At 34.0% G+C, this 24998-nt stretch overlaps 1 protein-coding gene across 4 annotated transcripts in view; it reads right to left on the bottom strand.

Moving 5' to 3' along the window:
• BEND5 (BEN domain containing 5) overlaps positions 1-24998 on the bottom strand; it is a 923509-nt gene that overhangs the window by 873543 nt on the left and 24968 nt on the right. For all 4 annotated transcript variants that reach the window (XM_032191937.1, XM_032191939.1, XM_032191938.1 and 1 more), the window contains exon 3: positions 2136-2260. In XM_032191937.1, coding sequence (XP_032047828.1) covers positions 2136-2260 — 125 coding nt within the window. The remainder of the gene's footprint in view (positions 1-2135; positions 2261-24998) is intronic.

The raw sequence follows: 24998 nt of genomic DNA, 5'->3' as shown, positions 1-24998 counted from the left end.
GAGAAAAGTCTATGAAAAGGGGTTTCTAGACATTAGTGATGGAAGCTCAATAGCTTAAGACAATAAAAACTGCACTGTAAAAAAATAGTACTCTACAGAACAATGCAGGGGTAGTTAGCTTGACAAGAATATCTATCTCGAAGTTTCTTCTTAACACTTCTCTCTAGATTCATCACACAATATAGGGCACTGAACATACTGTAAAAATCTCTACTAACTGGTAGTAGAACTGAAAACTAAATCAAAAATGTATCCAGTACAATTATGTGTTCCTAGTTAGATGATGACAGGAGGTTGCTTGTTTTCTCATGATACCTTTGAAATTAATTTCATTGTGACTAAAGTCTTTAGTATGGAATATCAAGCCAGACTGGAGAGATATGCATAAGAACATTTTCAATTTTTTTTTATTTTTTTTTTTTTAAAGTCAAAGTATATTAGTTCAGAATTTGAGGTTGAAAAAAGAGGAACAGTAAGAAGGAAATGTAATGTATACAATGAATAAAACTAATAAATTTAGCTACTATCTTTGAGTCTTCATCTAAATGGCTGAAACCAGATGGGACATGTAAATGCATACATATATCTACCCCCCCACATGACACACATATGACACACTAAAAACAAGTATAATATTAGACAGATAATTATTTATATATAGTTAGTAAGATATCTACTTTTACAAATAAAGCGATTGAAGTTACTTCTGCATTTGTGCAACATTTTTAGGCAATACTGAATAGTATGGTTTTGGTTGTTATTATTTTCTAGCAAAACATAAAAGAAAATAATCAAAATGCACAAACCAAGTTATACAGTATGTTTGATATAGCAATTTCTAACGTTCATTTAATATAGCTGAGCTGCAGTGACTAATACTGTCCGTGTCCGCTAGTACAAAGACCTAAATAAGGTTCCAGACTAGATTACGTTCATGCAGGTCTTGTTTTAACGGAAATTGGAGAGATGAAAAAAAGATTACAGGAAGACACATTATAAAAACAGACCTCACAAGTCAAACTTAATAGTGAAACCGTTCTCTTTCATGTAGACAACCATGAAAACAAATATCCTGTAAGCACTAGATATATATTGTATCTTCCTACCAGATCTCTTTGCCTCCTTGAGACAGATTCCCATTCATCTCATGACTATATAATTTGATCATAGTTGACTAAGGCACAGCAGGGGAAAGGGTCTGTCTGATAAAGTATCAGGCTCCAGGAAGATAGATAAACAATTTCATGATTTCTAGTTGTAACAGGAATGGTACAGTGGTGGATATAAAGATATTAGTTTCATAGGAATACAAATATCAAGCTTCTACAGTTTTTTTCTTACCAAACATGTGTTGGGGTTTTTTTTGTTTGTTTGTTTTTCCCGTTAGGTGAAAATAACAGTCTGGTTATGACAAACTATGACAGGATGCCAGAATAAAATGTAAGGTACATGCAAAAAGTGGAATTAAATCTTTGTGGATTTGTCAATGTGAAAGCACAGATTTTTTTTTTTCTTATTTTAAAACAATTAAAATAAATGAAGCAAGGAAGTTTCTTTCCCTTTGTATTTGTTTGTGTTTTGTGGGTTTTTTTGGTTTGTTTGTTTTGGATTTTTATGAAAAAAGTGTTATTTAGAAGTAGTTGAATCAGTTGCTTATCAAGGTCTTTCACATTTAATGACAAACCTCTTTCACAGGCATCACATTGACAGGCTGCTTCTTCTATAGTACACTAGAGTAATGTCTGTTTGTAGTGCTACCTCATGTTCTAGATATTTTAAATGAAGTTTTGAGTAATAGTATTTGAACAGCTACGGTGGACTTCGTTTTCATACATTAACAAATATATTTGGTTTGTGTATATTAACAGAAGTGTACAACACCTGTTACCCATTAATTCAACCGTTACATTATCTTTGTAATTATATTACATCTTAGTTGAAAAATATGGTGATATCTAGTCAGGATGATACCTGCTTTTACTTATAAAAATTTGAAGGAAGGAAACATATTTTACAGCAAAGCAACACTTACAATCCCTAAACTGCATCTCTTTTTTTTAAGAATGAAAGTATCTTATATTCTGGAATAAGCAATTCTTAAAGTTGTTGTACTATTTAATTTATTACGTACATACCTGTGATTCTTTTACATTTTCGACAGTGAAGTTGAACCAAACTCGAAAGCGTGGGTTACAGGTATCTGGTCTAATGAACAGGTCATACTCAAACTCTGTGATGTGGTCCACTCGTCCAAGATTACCTAATGAGAACATACAAAAAAGAACGTATTTCAATAAATGAAAAAAATCCAGAACAGGAGCTATACAGAGAAAAGTTTTTTTTAAAATTACCTCCAATGTTTAAAATATATATGTGTATAAGAGACTTTACAAAAGTTCAGAATAATTTTTAAATGACAAAGTAAGTAACCACAAAGTAAGATATATATAATACATATCAGTATGCAAAATATATGTGAATACATATTAAAAAAAAAAAGTCTGCAAGGGCTTTTATTATTCAATCAATTTGACTTTTTGTCTTCTCTAATCTTATTATTTCAGTTCAGCGTCCTCCTTGGTTATTCCACTTTTTCCCCACTTTTCTGATAAAAGTTTTCATTTTCTGCTCATGTTCAAGTACCTCTAAAATTACTTCCCAGAGTTTCACATGGCACATCTGGCCAGTGCTGTGTCCACAGATGGCCAGGACTCCATCTCTTTTGTTATTCAAAAGCCATCTTAATATATCTCCTTTACCATTTGGGGCCACTATCACCTCCTTCCACAGAAACAAATGAGGCTATAAGGTTTCACTTTAGCTTTTTCCTGGTGAATTTCATGGAATAAATTTTTTAAATGTGGTCAGAGCTATTCCCCATGGCATTACTTAGCAAGTAACCAAACTGGCTATAGAAGCAAAGTTCAGCACCAGGAAACATGCTAAATGCTTTTAAATTGCTAACTTGCCATTTCGCCTTTGAAATGTGCCCAGAAATCTAAAGACAAGGTTTAGACTGTCCATTTCATCTATATACTACAAAAATAAGATTTCACATTTTCCTGATCCAACCCAAAACCCATCCTATCTGATCTTGTAAGACAGGGTCATTCCCAAATGCTGCTTTACATGCAAGAAAAAGATTAGCAGTGTTAAGACAACCTGTTTTTATGATTCCTGATATATTTGGGTGTAGGATATATAGTGTTGGGTTCAAACAGTTATTTGTAACATTACTGGAGCTAAACAACTCCCTCCTCAGCAAGTCACATTTCAGTTCGTATGATTGTTCATTGGTAACACACTACTAAATATAAGCAAAAGTAGCAAAATTTGGCTGATCAGCTATCTTGGAGTGGAGAAGCAGGGAAAAAAAGCACTTTCAAATGTGTTCATCAATATATTTTCAGGATGTCTTTCTTATCCTAAATTGTTTCTGGCTTTACCAATTGAACAGTGAATACTTCCAATCTTCCCTATTTTTAATGTTACACTCTTCTTTCCTGCCCACAGCCTTCTTTTCAGAACAAAATTCTCCTCACTGTTTCCCGCTGCAGAAAACCACTTCATGCTAACAATCTGCTCCTAAACACTTGCCTGAAGGATACATTTGGAATATGAAATATTTGAAAAAATGGCAATATTGTACAGTGAGTGCTTTTCCAAACATAAATAAAGTTATCTGCCATACAGGGTGCCCATGTCCAGGCAATGGCAAGGCCTGTAGGAGAAGCTGTGAGCAGAGGCCGAGTGCTTCATGCTGGTCACTGCCTGCTCCAATGGCCCCACTGTAGGGCATGGCCAGGTCCCTCAGCGACGCTGGTGACACCTCTGTGAAGGTGTATTCGAGACAAAACATGGCACACAGGCGGGGAAGAAAGCTGAGGAGCAGCCCCGCAAGCACCAAGGTCAGAGGAGGTGGTGAGGAGGTGCTCCAGGCCAGAAACCCGTGCAGCCTGTGAAGGAAGCGTGCTGGAGCAGGCGGGTATCTCCTGAAGGACCTGGGGAGGACCCATGCTGGAGCAGGGGAAAAATGTGAGGAAGAAAAATCAGCAGAGAGGGGCTATCCGGGACTGACCACCTGCCCTCTCTCTAGGTCCCTGTGATCTTTGTTGCAGGGGCAGGAATGAAAGAGTGACGTTGATCTGGGAAGGAGGAAGGGGTGAGAAAGGTTGATTTTAATTTGTCTTTGTTTCTCACTACTCACCCCTATTTCAATCAGCAATAATTTAATTTAAAAAATAAAATAAAATAAAATAAAATAAAATAAAATAAAATAAAATAAAATAAAATAAAATAAAATAAAATAAAATAAAATAAAATAAAATAAAATAAAATAAAATAAAAACTAAAATAAAATAGCCCCCCTTTCAGTTCATTTTTCCCAGGAACTAAATGGGTAATTGGTAAGTGATCTTCCCATCTTATCTTGACCCACAAGCTTTTTTATCTTATTTTCTTCCCCCCTTCCTGTTGAGAAGGAAGATTGAGAGACCAGCTGGGTGGTCCGAGCTGTTTAGCAGCATAGGTTGGATTCCAATTACCTCGCACAACAATAATAATAAGGTTACATGGAAATAATAATAGGGACAGGCCACAGTTCAGGTCATGGGTCACCAGCTCTCTCTGGACATAGCTTAATGCATGGGCACCCAGAGTCACTGCAACCTGAGTTGCACATGTGAAACTGGTGGATCCTCTAATATTAAGGCAGCAAGCTGGATGAACACAGACTGTGAACTAGGTCCAGCATGTAAACTGTTAGGTATACGTGTGTCCAATGATCCCAACAGTTCCACATAAGGAGTAAGTTATCTGCAGCACAGACCAGAAGGTGCAAATTCTGATGGAAGTATTTCCAAATGAGGAAGCAAAAGCATTTAAATTTACAGTTTAAATTCACAGATCATTAAAAACAAACTGCAAGCAAAATGAAATCTTAATTTCTGACCTACTGAACATTTCAGTTTCTATTTCAATATCAATCTGAACTGTTCTGGAGGCAGACGGCTCACTCTGAACTAATTCTTTGCAGAGTCCATAAGATCCCTGAACTAGCACTGGAGAATTCTACTGATGTCAGTGAAATCACTGATGGTGAAGTGCTGGTACACTGGAAGCCAGTCTGCTCTGGAAGAGCTACATAGCTATCTCAAACCCAGCAACAGCCTTAACAATTTAATCACTGTGTGCAGGATTCCCTAGGACTCCCAACACTGCTTTTTATCTTTATCTCGAATACTTGATTTGAATACTCACCTGCCCCTTTAATGATTTTTTTTTCCTTTTGTGAGTTGTACCTCACTTTATTGCTTTTTGCATACAGAACTGCCTCTTACTAGCCTTCTTCATAGTATATGTCAGCTGCCATAGTCACCTGCAGCCCTTTGCAGTTTAGTATCGTTTGTACATTTCATTAGCACGCTATTTCTTTTCTGTCTTCCAGATGCTAAATAGGCTGGACCTAACACTGATGCCTTTGGTAACCAATTCAACAAGTTCCTCGTGCTCAATAGACCATTGTTTGTAGTATCACAGCCTTTGCTCACAATCTGTCAGCCTAATTTCAACCCACACAGCAAGGTCATTAAACAAGACGGCAGTTTTGGTACAAAGAAGCCTAGAACTCTAAGAATAAAACACTTCCTCACTTTAAGGCATGCTTTGTAGAAAATGGACAGTACCACAGAAATTTGTTTTTTTGTGTGTCAAAGAAAGTATATAAACCTCCCAACAATAATCTCATAAATAAAAATAATTTTTCAGTGCTGCCTTCACATTGTTGTAATCACGGGAAATACATTTATGTTAATATGTGAGAATCATATTCCAGCACCACAGGTAACACAATGAAATGCATTAGAAACTATGAAACGGGAATTAAACATGGATTACACTATTCCATTTAACCATTAAACCGTTTTAATATTTTAACAATTACTATAAACATTTTTTTCTCAAGTAAAAACTTTTAAACTGTATTTGTTTACTCTCTATATAAGGTTCCTTAGGATTTGTCTTTTCATTTTTTAATGTAATGCATGATAAACTTATTAGCTAGATAATACCGATATTGTGTAAGCTACCTACCAGTAGTTCGCAGTAGTTGTATCATGACTGACAATGCGTTCCCTTGCATAGTTTTTGTTGTGTACATTCTTGCTCTAGTAATCCATGATATGAGTAAGAGAGTTTGTTCATAACTATATTGCTCAAGTACTTTCTTTAAAAAAAAAAAAAATCACACTACTAGAACATCAGATTTCCTTTACTTCATGCTCACACCACACCATTCAACAAACAAAGAATATGGATCTATGAGATTTTAAGATTTTTTAAGCATCAATACTGCATAATTTGTGTTTTGCATGATATTCGTGGAATAACACCATAAAAGCATAAGATATTAATGTTATTTAAGGTATATGTAAAATTAATGAACTGATCAAGTAATGTGATCTGCAGGAGAAAAAAAAAAAAAAAAAAAGCAGTAAAGATTTGAACTCTTTAACATTGAAAGACATTTCTTGTTTTAATTTTCTTTTTACAGCTTGGATGCACGTCTAGATAACAAATAGTTATCTGGCTATATCTTAAAGTAAAATAAACAATTTGTTAGCATAGCCAACACTTTAGAAACCATTATGGACTTCTCCTATTCACTCTGAAAATAGATGATTTTTCTATTATTATTTTACTTTACAAATATACTGGTACAGATCTTTTTTAAACTCATGGGAAGATGTGAACAAATTAGATTCCAAAATGTCTATAAACTGACTTTCACTTAGCCTTGAGGTTTGTTTTTAAGACATGCTCAATTTTCAGTCACAGTTCTGTTCAATACTCTTAGCATACTGAGAAAAGAAGAGACATCCCTTTCTTTAATCATTCAAGCTGAAATTTGTAATTATATTTGCTTAAACTGCTTTACAGAGTAATGTTTAGTGCAATAATCTCAAAATGTGAGTAGTAAAAGGGGTCAGTGGCATGTTTCAAGTTTCCTTAAAAGTCAGAAAAAAAAACATTACTATTTATTAATCATGCAACATACACTTAGTCCTCATAAAATATTAACATATATTGCTTCCTACATCAATAAAAAGTATACTTTACACAAAGAAAGAAAACCTGCTTAAGAAAATGCTAGCTGAACTTACTAAGCATTCTAACAATTATCATAAAAATGCTAGAAAATATAGATATGTTAAGCAATCCTAAAATCTTCTTAAACCACACATTGTGCTTTCCTACAGAGAATTTTAAGATGAAAAATAGACCTTGAGGGTCTTAGACAAGCCTGAGGCAATATAAAGAAAAAGGTCAAACACTCTGCTAAAAAGGACCGTTATCTTCAGAACAACAACTTATCAGCCAGCTTGCAGCCCTGCTTATTTACAGTTATTGGTCCCAGAGGAAGTGCACTTCAGCGCAGGGCGCGATTACTTTGTAATGAGTTTGCCAGAAATGGTAAAGGAAACTAATTTGTAACAATGTGCTGTTCCCTGCACATGAACTTTCTCAGACACTTTTTTTGTCCAGCAATGAATAACTAACTTCAGCCTCCCTAATAAGCAGTGAAAACAGAAGTGCACTAAAAACGACTGAGTTGCAAGCATGAATGTGCTGAAATATCAGTGATTATCCCTCTCAGCTGTCCATTACAGTACTTATGATGACCACCAATTCCCCTGTGGTGGATATATAGAATGCAGGTTTCAGGGGGTGGATTTGCACATGAAAATTAACACCATTTGGAAGAAAATAGCCTGCACCTGTCACAGATTAGCAACAAAAGGTCAAATGCCTCCTTTTACACCTAGAGCACTTGCATATTATGTGCCTTGCTTATAGGAGCCTAATTCTAGTTTCTTAATTCAGAAAAGTGAGCACCATGGTGAACTGAGGGGGTGGGGGAAGAATTAAACCTTGGCTAAAAGCTATCAATAAATCTATTGATCAAGTTACATATGAATGGAAGTAGCTGAGGCAATCTCTGTCTCTAAAAGAGGTAGTTTTTCAAAAAGAGAATTACACAAAGTGCTCTTCTGTTTTTGTCAATATGCTGCCAGGTTTTGAAATACTATTTTTCATCCACACAATAAAAATCTTGACAAGTAAGCAATAGAAAAATCACTAATACACTTGCAGCTGCATTTCAATCTATACAAATTCTTTAAACAAAAACAACCAAGAAACAGATTGGAATATACATCATTTTCACCAGTTGATCCTGGGACCAAGTCCAAAGACAGCCAAACAGTATTAATCTATGTTTTCATACAACTCTGCATTTTATAAAATAAAGTGAAAGGTAGAGTGTGGAATACCCTGAGTGGAATTCATACTTAAAGATCACAAAAGACATTGAGATGATAATGCAAAGAAATTTTACTGATATGTCCTAAATGGAAGTAGAACTACAGGGACCAAGATCTGTAAAAACTTTCTTCTGTGAAAGATTAGATTTCTTGTGAAAGAAGTGCATCTAAAATACCAGCTGTAAATTCCCACTAGCTTTATGTTTTTTGTCTGTGAAAAGAATTCATAAAAGAAGGGAAAAAAAAAAAAAAAAGCTTGGTTTTAATAGCCCTAAACAACAACTAAACAGCATTCGATTTTTAAATAGGAAGAAATCTAATGAAATAGCAATGATCTTTGAAAACCTATGATTGTTTTTGTATCATCTCCTGGACTCCTGCCCAAAGTATATGTCAAATCAAGATTCCTGAAACTGCAAAGAACGTGATTTGAATAAAAACAAATGCAATTAAAAAACACATATACATATATAAATTAAGTGTAAGGTATTTAAGTACTTTTAAATTATTAAAATTGCACTTAAGATCTACCAAACAAAATAATATTTACACTGCTTTAGTTATATCAATGCTTTAAAAAAAAATTCAACACTCTTCAAGAATATAGTGCTCTTTTAAATATCTGGTGTTATACATATAACAATAGTGATGCCCATAACATTCGATGAAAATCCAGACTGTTTTAGGGAAGTCAAACAGGCAAAGCATTTCAAAAGCACCTGGCTTGAGAAGCTGGATGCTTCAGACTTGTATTGGTAGTCTCTTTTCTATCCTCTCACCTCAATTAAGCAAGTTTAAATTGCTGTGTTTTCATTATGTTTTAAGTTTCTATCAATAGTGACATCCAAAGGACAGTAAATCAGTAGCCTGTGAATCTCATTGTGAAAAAGACTTTTATGGGAAAAAGCACTAACATAGTTCTTAGCATCTGTTGGTAAAAGGCCAGCTCCCATCACTGGAAAGGGAGATGTACATATTAATGCATAACTTACAGAAGCTGAACCATTCTGATTGGGCTTTGATTATAACTAGACAACATGATAAAATCTAATTGTGACTGACAGCACATGAAAATTCTAGCATTAACACTTTTCTTATTTATCTATAAATACAGCATAAAATAAATCTTATTGATCTTTTGAGTGTATGAGTTACGGGTCTCCATTTGTTTATTTGTTGCTGAATAATTTCATATCGATCTGATTTCCCATACATTTTCAGGATCCTACTCTGATATCTACTCTTTCCAATATTTTTCCCCACAAGTGATATAAGTAGAACTTATGGGTACAGTGCTCTATTTCCCAAGAGCATTTTGCCCACACTATCTGGGATTATATTTACTATTTCTCAGTACCTAAAGAAGAGTAATAAATAAACCTATAATTCTTTTTATCAAGTTATATTGTGGAAATATTAGTGAATAGTATGGCTTCTCCATATCACACCAATCTCCATATCACTCCAATCACACCACCAGTTTTAAAAATTGAAACTTTTATCTGAATGAGAATTTAGGCAGAATTTAGGCAGCATCTAATCTGAATCACTAGATTAAAATAACCTTGTAGAATTAGCCTCTGAGTGAAGTGGAAAAGGTAGAAGGCCATTTTTAAACAGGCCAAAGAATGGTCTTAAATGCTGAAAATTAAGGGAATTAGAAGCCTTTAAGAGAGAAGAACTCGTCATCATTAAAATTTATTGGGCAGTATTTTTAAGGCTTCTCTTGCAATGGAGAGATACTATTAAAGATTCCACAGTATAAATATCTTTTTTAAGTTCTAGCATGTCCCAAAGGCAGCCTACTCCCACTACTTGAAGGTTTCCTTTAAAGAAAAGGAAAGTAAATGATACCGTTTAGAAAGACAACACAAGCACAAGTGTTTCAAATAAAATTAGTGAAAGTGGATTAGAAATATGTATAAGTAGGAAGAATATACAGAAAAGATACACAAGGGCCTACATCTCTTTTATAAAGGCGTGAGATACAAATGTCCTATTTTAACCACACGGTTTTCAGCTAAAACTAGAAGAACCGAAATATTTCCTGTCTTTTTATGTTCATTAAGAGAACCAGTCCTGATGCCAGTTCAGAGCACAATGAAAAACAGCAGCAAGCAGTTTTAAATATTTAGCAATCGTTGTTGTTCAAAAAAAACACTATGAGCAAAACAGCAATGGACATCCCAATATATAGCAAGTATTATTGTGTAAACAGCAGAAACAAATATATACAAAGAAATCATATTGTAAAATCTCATTAAAGGAATTTTATAGTTTTGATGAAATCTGATTGATATTTAATCACTTGCAGTAAAAGAACCTTATTTCAGAATTGGCATTATCAATAAATACTAATGCTTTCAGCTAAAGGAGCTAAAAATCTGGTGCTGTAAAGAATAAAATGTCAATGCTCATTGTGTAGAAAAAAATGTAAAGAATGAAAAAAATGGTGTCAGTCTTTTGACTCCCTCTCCAGCATCTGTGAGATGTGAATTAGAAAAAATATCAGCAGAGCCCAAGACTGCAGCATAAATACTCCAAAAAAGAAATAATCTAAATGAAGAAACCGAAAGCAGTAATGGAGAAATGCATCAACTTAGTAGGAAGTGTCAAGAACAAAAATCAGAGACCCATACCCTAAGACAGCCATTGCACACCCACTAAACCAAAACCATCAAATCCACAGAAAAACAGTAGACTACTGATTTCTCCACTCCCTCTTTATCAAATCCCCAAAGGCCTCCAATGACAGATGGGCAGTTATTTATCCATGGCAGTGAACCTTTGTTAAAGGAAAATCAGAATACAAAGAGATTTTGTATTAGCGTCATGAAACGCAGCTTTCTTTAAAAAAATCTATGCCATCAGAACTGGTACCTCATTACTGTGTATGTATTACATTTTTCAAAGCAAAGCTCTTAAAGGAAAAGCATTTGGGGAAATTTCTGTTTGGAAGTCACTTAGCATATAATGGGTGCTAGCCTAAATAAATAATTAATAAGCTAATAAATAAATTATAACATCAACAGCCTTAACCACGCAAGCAACTACCAAGGCAGATCAGAGAATAATAACTACTGTACCACAATAGGGCGTACCATTGTGTGTAGCAGGGAAAAACTTGTACCTACTTGCTTTGTGAGGACCTGATGCTCAATATACATGTACATCATTCAAGTCCACTGCTACCTATTGTATCTAAAGTAAAACACTGTCCTATTTATCTGCTGCCTAGACATCACAGGTGTGCAAACAACACATTGGAAGTAGTTAAAAACATTAAAAGCAGCATATTCTTTACTCTTAAGTACATTACAGCAGCCCTAACTTCTCTAATGTTTTCTGTTCAATACAGTCATGATTTTGCAAAGACTCTGAACATTATAATAACATAAAGGGAAAACAGCTCTTTCATACTACAAGCAAGAATTTTTCAGTTCATTTATTACTGTATGTCAACACTGTAGTCCTGCATTTGGCCTAGTTCGGTGCCTGATACACAGAACCACCACTTTTTCCAGGTAATTACAAACTGACATTTGAGGAAAATTAATTGATAGAAACCCCAATCAGTCAAGATTCAAATCAAAACCTATAGTTAAATTATTTTCTGAAGGACCTCTCCAAAGTCACCAGTAAATATATTTACTTCATTATTATTACATGTATACACGTATATACATACATACATGCACATATATATATATAAAGAAAGAGTATTAATGGAAATGCTCCAGGTATTGTCTTATCTTGCTTTTTGAGATGGATTCTGAATTGAATTCTCTTTAACTAAGAAATTGCTGATATTATTGCTAAAACTTTCCTTCTGTATCTTAAGCAAAAGTTTCTTTGAATGCTGCTCTAATGTAAAGATAGCCTTTCATTACAGATGTCAGTCCTATATACAGCTTCTACTGAAACTGAATTTGATTCTCTATGCCATTAGCAATCAAAACCAGTTTGGGGGCTAGAAATATTATTCTCATTTAATACACTAATCTCGGTACTTCATTGCCTAGAAGTGAAATATTTATATTATAATCTCCATGATAAAATTTACACATATACTTCCCTAAAATCTAGATACACTTTCAGCCATGTCATCAGATTAGATTGATGAACAATTTCACCATTCACCTACTCATCTGCCATACTTCCCAGTCTGACATGCTTTTTCCACACCAAGGAGATTTCTGTGTTTCCATTTACTATACAGCATTTTGATCCTTCAGGAACACAATTTGTTCATGTATAATTTTCAGACCCCTGTGCCTTGCTAGTTTCCTTTCCTTTCCTTCGGTCATCAGCTTGTTCTGGAAGCCCTCCCTGACTTCCAGTTTTACCACCAATTATAACGTAGTGTTTATAACACAACTTTACTCCAATGCACTGTATGTAAGTAAGAAATGACACTATGCTGGTTTGTTTTTATACTCAAAAATTTGAGTTTCTATATCAAAATTATAGCAGGCCTTCTTACCTGTATCAACATGGATGTACACAGAAAACAACTGCTTGCCCTCACTCATCTTAGGTTTTTTAATGTCTAATTTAAGCTTTAACTAAACAATCTAGTTGATTTAATTTTTTAACCTTAAGTGATAATTTAAATATTGACATTTAAATGGCAAGAACATGCTTTTGTCTTCTGCTGTTGTTAGAATATTTTATTATATTTGAATGTCTTTCTTAATTTTAGGCTCTTTTTTCATTTTGCCAAATCCAAAAGCGTTTTCCTTTTATTTCAAAGTATTTCTATGTTTGTAGTAAATTAAACATTAATCTTTCTCTGCAAATGTCAAGTGATATTTAAATGTTTTTCTGGCAGATAAATGATTATTAATATTAATGCAATAAAATCACAGCTCTTTGTCCTTTCTTTGATATTTAAGAAAAAATTAAGAATGTCAAAACAGCTCTGCAAAAAGAGAATTCATTGGTCTACAATCCACTCTTCATTAGCCCAAGAGGTAAAAAATTACTGATCTTGTGAGACAATGTGTTTATAGAATCAGAAAGGGTTGAAAATGAATTACTCTATCAGTGGTAGAGTGTGTATCACTTCAATGTGAAAATGCCTTGTTAAAGTTCATTTTAATTTAAAGCCCCCTTTTTGTCATTCAAAAAGCTTTAGCACAATGAAAGAGTCTTTGTCACTTTCATAATTAGCCCCTCTTGCACTAAATGAGAATAAAATCTGATCAGAAGTCCATACAGGCAAGGTCATAAATCAAACAGAAAAGCTCCACAAACAGTTCTGTAAGATGTCCAAAGGCACGGTTTGGAATTAAAGCACTGTAGTCAGGATCCACTCCTAGAAACACTGCACGAAAAAGCCCCAATAATATCTGTTTGACAGGCTAAATTTATCTCCATATTCTGTAGCCCTATAAACACATTTTGCTGTTTAGATACAAAAGCAATTTCAGCACCAAGGACAATTCAGGAAAGCAAACAGCTGTTAAAGTACTACTATTACCGTTTGCCAACCAAAGTCAAATTAATTTAACTTAATGCTCTCACTTCAAACTGTGGCAGTTAAAAAAAAAAAAAAAAAAAAAAAAAAAAAAAAGTCATATATGATAATTGTCATAAAGCAGGAACAAAATTGTATTAACAAATAAAATTAAACTTGGTTTCCTAAGGAGTCTTATATACATAAGTGAACACACAGCCCAGCTCAAACAAACTGGATTTTATTCAGCTCCTTTTCACTTTCACATGAAAGTATGTTAAAGATGTAATAAAATTCTCAACCTTGGACAGTTATGGTGAAAGTGACAGCACGTTACTCTGCTCAGGGATCATCAGAATGCCGACAGGAATCCAAACCATCAACATACTATTTTATTCCCTGAGTTAACACAAACTGAGGATTTCATCAGCAAATAATGCCTAAAGCATGGGGTGAGTGGAAGGCAAGGAAAAGAAAAGGTAAAGAAACAGGAGGAAACTGTTAGAAAGAGGAAGTTGGCAACAAAAACTATTCTTGGACAGATGTACACAATTGGATGTATTATGTTAAAGGTAAATGCTAATTTTAAATATCAATCAGTTGGGATTTGTAAAATAGCTACATCTATACAAACAGGAATTTTCACGAACACACATTTATATTCATACAGTGTGTTTATATGTAACCATTCAGGTATATTTGTAGCTTCAGCTATATCATTATGTGTATTAAAAGTATGCTACTTTCCTTTATAGGCTTTTATCTTCTAACCTTATTTTCTCCACCAAAGCAAGCTGCTAAAGCCATGTCTGTAGCCACGTAAACACCAAAATACTTCCAAATTAATGGCTTGATGGCTTGGTTGCAGGGTGTGGCAGGTTACATGTATATCAAATGCTCCCAAAATTTCTGATTACACTAGTTGTACAATGAGCAAAAGTAATTGGATTCTACAGTGTTAAGAGACATACGAAAATTGGTCTGATATGCATCTAAACAAAGAGGCAACAGTGCAACAAAAATATAAAATAAAATATTTTTTCCATCCTCTCACACTCTAGGACACTGACAGGAAGCTTCCTGTGTTGGTTAAAAGGTAGTTCCCACATGTGTATGTCCTCTTGGATAGAGGCACCCGTGCCTGAGTCATAAAAGAAATGTAATTTGCCTTGTCTATCAGACATGCAGGTATCTAAAGAGTGCAAATTGCATACTACTGTATAGGCCAACAAGTTCTACCTTTGTTTTTATTTTTGCTGTTACTTTTCATGCTTATCTTCAATGCACAAAAAATGCATGAAATTATTACTTTAAAATTTCTATGAAATACAACTATTATTTTAAGTCTTTTTTCAACTTTGGCAAATTAGGAAAAAAAATGCTGCCACTGTAGTGAATAAAACCACAGCACCTCTGCCAACTGAGTGTCAACAAAGCAATGCCTTTTTGACTGTCCAGGCTGGGAATTACTATAACTGAAACATTCTGAGAAAACAGTTCTTTATATTACAGCTAGCAGGCAACTAACAGATGCTAGAGGATCCAGAGGGGACTGAAAGGATATACAACGCAGATACAGGAGAATGTATTTCACTACATCCATGTGATAGTGTACTGGGTTTGGCTGGGATGTTAACTTTCCCTGCAGCAGCCCATACAATGCTGTGCTCTGCACTTGTAGCTGGAACAGCAGTGTTATCACACCAGTGTTGTGTCTACTGCTGAGCAGTGCTGGCACAGCATCAGGCCTCTCTCTAACCCTCCTAGGGGGGTGGGCAAAGTGAGAAGAGAAACATCACTAGGGCAGCTGACCTAAACCAACCAAAGGGATATTCCATACCATATGATGTCACACCCAGCAATAAAAGGTGGAAACAGGAAGAAGAGGGGAGAGGGTGGGCTCTCGTCATGAAAACGTTGGTCCTCCTCCCAAACACTGGCTACGTGCATTGAGGCCCTGCTTCAAAGACATGGTCAAGCATCACTCATTTGTGGGAAGTAGAGAGTAGTTTCTTTCCTCTGCACTTCCACATAGCCTTCATTTGTTTTTTTTGTTTGTTTTCCTCCCTTTTCTCCTTCCCCCCTCCCTTTTTTTCCCCTTTAGTTAAATTGTTTAGTTCATAATAATCTTTTATAATTATTATTATTTCCCTTTAATTAAATTATCCTTATCTCAACTTGTGAGTTGTTCTTGGCTTTACTTCTTCCCCTCCTCATCTAAGGAGGGGCAGTGAGAGAGCGGTTGTGGTGTTTAGCTGCCCAGCACGGTAAAAACACCACAGATAGGAGCAAGTCAGCTCCCTCCAACTAGGCTAATAGGAAGCCCAGAACTTATGTGGAAGAGAATGTGTGGCCTCACAACTCATAATTGTGTTCTCAGCTTCACTTTCTGAGTCTTTCCATCATACTGCAGGTCTGATTTCCATCCATCTGTTAAGAAAGACAGGTAGCACCTGGTCTAACAGATACCAGTTGGTTCCTAATGAGGAGGCACATAATGTTTACTTTACAGTAGGTCTTTAGCTGAAATGTTTTATCTGTGTAATTTTTATTCTGTATTAGGAAAGAAGTTGTAAGATGAGCATTCAGATTATTCTCTTATTACTAATGTCTATATATAGGCTGAAATGAAGGCATATTTGAGTCAAGAAGCTATTTGCAAAATTTGGGATGGACAACTCAGTAAGAGGATTAGGTTTTATATGGGCATGATCTGCAGAGATACTCCTACATTAATAGACAAAGCAAATCACATAAGATAGTGACTTTTCTGCTCTTTAGCAATTCTTTGTTATCCACAGGTTTCCAGCCTATAAGCATGTCCAGTTAAGCTCTATTTAGGATTCTAATTAAGTGGACTAATTAAAAAAATATATATCTTTTATTTGATTGTATCTCCAAATTTATTCTTTCTGGGTCTGTGTTTGGTAGGATCACCATAATCCATAAAGAAAAAAAAAAGAAACGTGTTTTAAAAACAAACCAAGTTTTCATACAAGATATTTGACAAAAACAGAAAATAAATCAATAACATAAAGCAATAAAAATACAGTGATTGTTGAGCTGTATTATTGTTTCTTGTGGACACGAAGTGACCTTGATCAATTTTGCTTTTAAGTCTTCAAAAGCAATGACATACACACAGCAGTATTTCTATTCAAAATTAGTCTTCCTGGATTTCTAACAAGAGGTGCCAATTTACCTCTATTTATGTAAGAACCTGAAAGTGTATCAAACCTTTTCAATTAAAAACAACAACAAAAAACACTACTTTTTTTTTATATACAGTATTGTAATAGTACAGTTAGTGAATCCATAGCAAGGTCATTTTATACTAAAATTTAATCTTAAAATAATTCTCTGTATATAAGAAGCTACTTGGGTATTAATATACGTCCTTTGGCACATAAAGCATATTAAACAGAAGATAAAAGGGTTAATTAAAAAATTGTTGTTTAAATACATCCAAGGTTAATTTCAATTTTGAGTTTGGATCTATATGCATGCACATTACAACATGTTCATTGTGATACACAAAAATCTTTTTCTCTATTAAATGCATTAGAAACATTTATTACATTAGGAAACGCTGTGTAAGCAGTTGCATAACAAAACAATTATCACCTTAAGAAGTAATTAATTATTCCTGCTTGCTAATTTTAATAATAGTCTATCTAACTTTTATAAACTGTGCTTCTCTATTTACTTAGAAATAAAAATGTGCATATTTAATGTACTAATAGTACACTTTTTAAATGTTACTATTAATAGTGGAAAATCTTTAAATGAAAGATATATTAACATACACTAGTTTTAACCAAACAGACAAGGAAAAATATACTGGTTTCAAAAGCTAATCTTCAAATCCAGGAATTTAAGAAGTCTTCATCTTCATGTTCTTACCATACTGACATCAAAACATTGCCTCTCTGAAGTATAACTTTCTGTTATACTGGTGATACGCAAGGAAGTCAGCAACAGAAGGGCCTTCTGCTTTTGAACATCCCAGATTAACAAGAAAAACAGCAGTCCCACTGTTCACTGTAAGGCCGGAAGTAGTTTACAATTTAAAAATTATAACTAAAATTAAAGACTTATAATTCTGAACAGGTGGACAGCTTGCTCTAGTTCACTAGGAGGGTAGGAGTGGTGTAAATATTAATTTATTAATAAAAATTTTATTCTATAAATAAAAACATAATGAGTATCAGGAATTCGGAAGGATTATCAGGCATATTTTAATTAAAAACTAAAGCTAATAGTTTTTTTGGTCCATATGTAGGTTCACTTCCAAAATCCTGAAGAACCAGGGATTACACAGTCATATTGATATTAGTATCTTTCTTTTCTCCCTTTCTTTCTCTCTTATAATTTTTGCATTTACATGCTGTATGTTAACAGCAAGGAACCCAATCTGAAATAAAACCAACATTAATCACACCGGATTGCATTAATCAGCCTATACTTTAATTTTCTTTACATTTTCTAATTCATACACTTTTGAATTTGATTTTGCTAAAATACACTATCCTATGTTTGCTTGTTCACTACGAAGGCACATAGATAATAAAGACTAAATTACAATTATCAGATTATAGTAATACAACTTTGTCTTAGGCATTCTTTTTGTAAGTGAATCACCAATTTAATGTAAGTCTTCCAGCTATTATTATAAGTTAACAAAGCTTATTACAGTCCTCTCCAAACACACAGTATTGCTTATCTTCTCTTCTAGGTCAAAATAGTCAAAATTGAATAGGTTGCAAAAGATAATGCTTGTTCTCCCTTACTTTCTTTACTCAGCTGGTTCATTCATCATTAGTCTGAGTCAATGTAGATAACCTAGCACAATTTTCCAACACTAAAGTTTTCCTGTAATACTGAAAAAAAAAAAAACTGTTATTGTTATATCTGAAATACTATCTAAAATTGAATCCCCACAAAGGGAAGTCCATCTTATCCACCGTGATTCAGAATGACACATACTTTGTTCAGTTGCAAAGAGTAATCAAAGGTGTGTGCTTAAATCCAATTAGTGTACTTCAAAGAAGATTATGTCAAAATGCTTCAAATAGCAATTCTACTGTGCAACTCCGAGTAACTCCCTTAACTTCTGTAAATCTGATTTCTGAACTATAAAATGAAAACAAGTGCCTTGTAAAGTGCACAGCAATCTCCTGCAGTAGAGATTATAAGCATAAGCACCCTAAAAAGTACATAGATGTCAAAATGATTGTTACACTACAGATATATCAAGCAGACACTTTTAATTGAACCTGATTGTAATCACTCAAAATGTTCTTATATTCATGTGATCCAATCAGTATCTTTCTTCTAGCATTCACTTATTGACCTCCAGCCCTCAGACTAAAAGAGCATCTTCCCAATTGCCACATGATTATTAATTCATAGAAAGTTTCACAAACTTACGAATTCATCCAAGGCAGCAGGAATCCCTGCAGTTTTGCTGAAATTTTCCAATGATTTCTGTCCAGAACTAGGCCCTGAAGATTTAGCATGAGCATCTGCCAGCATAGATCGCCTGGGCTTGAGAAAAGATTTATCATGCACAGTCAAAGCTTGTGGTAAGAAATACACTTACTATCCAAAAGAATGTAGACAGATTAAGACATGCAGACAGATTAAGGACAACACCAAACAGTTTCTGATCCTGGTTCATTAAAAAAAAAAAAAAAAAAAAAAAAAAAAAAAAGTGAATTAAAAAAAAATCATTAAAAAAATGAAAGGGAAAATTTTGGAAAGATGGATTTAGGAAAATATTTCCAGGTGCAATAGTAGAGATATTTAGAGGGGAAGTTATGTGAAAATGGGAAACCATAACTGAAATAAAAGGGACAAAGATGTTTCTCGATGAAAATGCAAATATGAGGAAAGGAAATAAATGGATCACTAAATCCAAAGGGATAAAGAAGAGCACACAGATGGGAATAATAAAAAACAAAATAGATGCTAATGGAAGGAAGATAACAGAGTCCTGGAGATGAGGATAACAAGCATTAATTTGATATAGCATTCAGTGTACACATTCAAAAAGTGAAGCTCAACATTCTCTCAACATAGAAAAGAAGATACTGCAACAGTATCATTTAGAAAAATTGAGAGAAGAAAGAAAAATAACAGGCAGGATAAGGTTGTGATAATCAAGCAAGAGGATAAGTGTTTGGGATAAATGAGAATGGATCAATTCTGAAGCTACTGATGTAGAAGAATAACAGGAAACACAGAGTAATAACCAAAAGACAAGTTTTCAACTTGCCATCATCTTTTATTTTTCAGATAAAAGCATAGGTTAATTACTACATTGCTATTCTATTCCTTGTCTTAACTATATCTACAATGCATTTCAGAGGAATAAGTGCATCATTATATGTCACATTGACTAGCTCAGGTATTCTGACAACAATGTACCTATAGCAGCACAAAACTCAGTGTAGGCTAACTGTCTCAGTATTTATCCAGTATAAACACATTTTGGGCAACGCTACCATTACTACATACCTAATGTGAATGTCTACACAAGCGGCAGTCAGCTCAGTGCAGGTATATATACATTTATATGATCAACATTAAAGAATGTCACCATACAACTTCACAACAACATGAAAGATATATGAAAGGCTTTGTATAAATGAACTTTAATATAATTAAATAAATAAATGGAACGAAAAAAAAAAAAAGACAGAAAAGGGATATAAATCTCCAAAACTTATTAGTCAATCATTTCAAAAGTCACTGTAAACATAATTTCTTAAGCTATCATAATAGTGAAACAAAAGAAAAAAATCTAGATGTATCACTCCTTAGCTCTATGTATTTTTATATTGCATTCACGAAAAAAAAGATTAAAATTTTTCACATCAGAAATTTGACTTTCATTTACCATCTTTGAAAAGGCTACTAATAATGAATTATTTATAATATAGTACAGTAGCACCAATAAACATTTTTTTTTTTTTTTTAGAAGAGATTAAATCATAGTTCTTATGAACAAAAAGTTATCTTACGGATTCAGATGAGAAAAACAGAGATGTGATTTTACCACAAATTGTTAGAATATAATAATAGCCCCTTAATGCATTATGGTAATTTACCTTCACATTATATTACGGCAGCAGATCTGGAATCCCAGTAGCTGTCTAAAGAACACACAGTGATAATATATGGTTTGTTCCCAGTTTGTTTTCAGAAATACAAACACTAAATCAAAATTAGCATGCTAAAGGCCAGACCTAGAAGGCAATTAGGTTACAAAACAGAATCAATAAAAAACAAAGCTCTACATGTATTCAAAATGTTTCCAAAGTACTGTTAAGCTGAGCAAAATATTTTCTCCTAAAAATCAAATAGTATCACTCAGAAAATAAAAATTTATAGTTGATGTAGAAGCACCTCTTCTGAAGTATGTTTTTCAGCCAGTATAACAGACCATGATGCATTTCAGAGAGTTTTGCCTCTTCATGCATTACAGTGGTAGCTCAAGCAAGCAAAGATCTTAATTTGGATTGTTAACTTTGGAACAGTAGGTAGCTGAGAATTTATAAATAATTAAAAGGGTTGGTTAAAAAAAAAAAAAAAAAAAAAAAAAAAAAAGGAACAAAAAGAACCTATCTGAAGTATATTCTAATTTCAGGGTGAATAAAATGGTTATCTTCTAAATGACTTCAAAGTGATCTCTGGAGATGACCTAGTCCAACCCCTCTGCTCAGAGCAGAGCAATGGCAGCACCACACTGCTGTGCCAATGCAGCCTTTGAGTGCAGGACCTGATGCAGATGTCTCAATTCATCCTTTATTTTCACTGCTTCAGCCTCTTTCCTTATTCTTTATAACATCACCAAATTTTAGTAGACATAATACAGGATGTGAAATTTCCTAAATTTCATTCATTATTTGGTTCATATGAAACTGAGGCAAAGTGCTCAACATTTCTCAACCATTTTGCTCTCATTTCACAAAGCTGAAATTCACTGCAGAAGGTGCAAGGCAGTCAAGAACCAAGTCTTTTGTGCTGCTGTCTTCTCCAAAAGAGAAATAATAATGCAGGTTATTAAACTGAACAAAATACAGCTATTTAGTCAAGCAGACTATTTCAGCCTTCTCCAAGGAGGAAATAAAGCCTTTCCACCACCTCTTAGGTCCAAAATATTTACTGTTCTGGTGCCACTTGACATTCTATTCTGAGTACAGCCATTCTTTCTGATCTATCTACAGAGCACTGTCTGCATAAGCAGAGTAAAGAACACTTACAAATTTCTTCTAATTCTGGATAGCTCTAATTCAAAAAGACGGAGATAAGGATATAAACAGGACATGGAAGGCACAGAACTACTGTGGAGAAACAGGAAGGAGAAGCATACCTAACAAAATAAATGATCCTAAAATTTTCCCACTGGCTCTGCTCTTCACTGGATTTTCCCTAGATGTGAGTACCCAGCAAGTACCATGAAATTCTGAAGAGTGGCTGGCAGCTCTTCTCAACGCTCAAAATCGGAGAAAAACCTAAGATAGTATCTTCAATGCTACCAATTACACCCATCAGAAGTGATTGACCTGGACCCAAAAATTGCTGAAAACTAACACGATTTTCTATTTTAAGAAGCAATTATTCAAAGCAATTATTTCCTTAGTAAGTAACTAAAGAATAGGTCACCTGTTTCTCTATAGATTAACTATAGGTTTATTCAGATTCTACAGGGGAATTTTGCTTCTCCTAATCACTGACTTCCAATGCTGTTATAAATATCCTTAGGTAAATCACAAACTCAGCTGGATTTTTTTTCTGCTACTTTCAACAGACACAGGCCTCTATTGTGCCACTATATATACCTACCTCTATACATTCACAAGTGATTAACCGATGTCACATTCATGTTCATATTAACATGTGCAGTTTGAAATAAACACAGCTGCATTTATGTCAATGATTTTATATTCAAATATATCTGATTATGCTGAAATAAACACAGCTGCATTTATTTCAGTGATTGTACATTCAGATAAGTATATTTGTTCAGTGTAATGTAATGTTCCTTCATACTGGCAGGGACATTGCTATTCTTTCTTATATTTCCCACTATCATTTTTCCAGATGGAAAAATTTGAACAGAGCCAGAAAAATGGAAACTGGAAAATTTATCTCAAAACCTAGTATATGTGAAAATCATTCTGCTTATTCTCAAAAATAACTTAATCACCTTTGTATGAAATATTTTTATTATTATTATTATTCATTCTCTGACAAAGAGCAAGTTTAGAAAAATCCCACCAAAAAAATGAAAGTGATGGAAATGTAAATAAATACCAAGAATGTATAGAAATAGATCTTAACAAAGGATCTGCATCAGGTGTGATTGTGGACATCTATTGTTAAAGTTAGAATAGCATCTTCAACTACTACCTTCAGAAGAAAATTATTTTGAATGGAAAAATTAACTGTAAGATTTTCCTTCCTATTATCTGACCAAATTACAGCTTTGCATGATGTTGTAAATATAACCTGTAATCTATTTTTAGAAAACACTAAAATGTAAAAGATTACTAAGTACAAACTAAAAAAATATTAAGCATTTAACCAGACGTACCAGGTCAGATCAAGGTCTAGCCCAGCAGCCGTGCCAGAAATGGATCCCCAGAGAAGGCCATGGAACAAAGCAATCATTTAGATACCTCCCCAGAACAGTCCCTCAATTTACAACATGCAGTTTATGAAACTTCTAAGCCAGAAATGTTGTCAGTGTATAGTAGCTCTCAACTGATTTTTTCTTTCCTGGTCTTGTCAGCTGTTTTTGACACATATAAACTTTTAGCATCCACAACATACAACAGGAAGCTCTACAGCTTAATTAAACAAAATGTGAGGAACCATTTCCCTTTGTTTTCTTTCAGCTTGTCAACTGCTAGTTTCATCTGCTAGTCCTTAGTTTTTCTATAGAGAAAAGAGGGAAACACTGTTCCCTATTCATTGTAATTTTGACGGAGAATTATGATTTTACAGATCTCCGAGACATTCTTCATCAATTGTCTCTTTTCCAGACCAAGGAGTTCTATTTCACTTGGTTGTTCCTCATACATGGGCTAGTGCAAATCTGCTCTGAACTTAAAATTATCCCATTTAAGACTGCTTCTATTTCCAGTTGCTTATTCTGCTCCTTCTTTAGGTCAGCCAAACAGCAAATCAACCTCTTCTGTGCTTATGCTTGCTGAGGGGTACAAACATGGAAAGAGGGAGGATGGAAAGGCTAGGTCTTGAAAAAGAAGGTAACATGAACATCAGAAGATAAACTGACTGTGAAAATGACAATCAGTACACCAACTACAATTAATACACTAATTTTGTACTGATGCTATTATACTAATTCTTATCACATTGTCATTAGCTCTGTAAGTCATTAATATTCATTTCCCACAAGTTAAGATACTTGACTAATGTTGTATTTGTTAGCTGATATCACACCAACAATAAGCACTGCCCCATTTGTAAAATTGTCTTCCATGCTATATTCTGTTTAGATATTTAAAAGGTTAACATTTAGTTCTATTTGAAATGCTGACCTAGCAAGAAATAAATTAATTTGGCATTACAGTAGTAACATCAATTTCCCATGTAACTTTAGTAATGCATTTACTGGAAAGAGATTAATATCAATTCCATAAATCATTCACATGCTTTTTCCGGAGTTTGAGACATCTGAGTAATGTCATATATGTTAACTGATATCACTTTGTGCATGCTACATCCATTAATCTATGCCTAGGGTCATCATTAAAAAAAAAAAAATCAATCTTTTGTTCTTAATTTTTTTTGTGACTTCTAACCTGCAGTAGTCCACAAGTATTGATACTACAAGAGAATAATACTGCTCTGAAGTGGGAACAGACATTTTCACAAAAGGAAAGCATTTGTAAAATTATCCCTAGTGGTAGCAATAACTACTTAATACCTTTACGTGAAATAGAGCATAAATAACTGCCAACATATAAGAAAATAATGAAAATGTTTCATTAATCAGACATACCTTGATGCCACAAAAATAGACTGAAAACAGACCTCATTATTGATTATATCAATACTCATTTCTTCTGTTTCTACATTGCATGTGAGTATTCACATAGAAGTGAAAGCCAAAACAGTCTACATGACTTAGTGATTCTGGCTAAACACCGCCTACCAGGAAATTTGTAACAAAAATTAGTTTTTTG

This window comes from Aythya fuligula, chromosome 8 (assembly GCF_009819795.1).
Source record: "Aythya fuligula isolate bAytFul2 chromosome 8, bAytFul2.pri, whole genome shotgun sequence".
Classification (NCBI taxonomy): domain Eukaryota; kingdom Metazoa; phylum Chordata; class Aves; order Anseriformes; family Anatidae; genus Aythya; species Aythya fuligula.
This window is presented reverse-complemented; position numbering and strand designations above follow the sequence as displayed.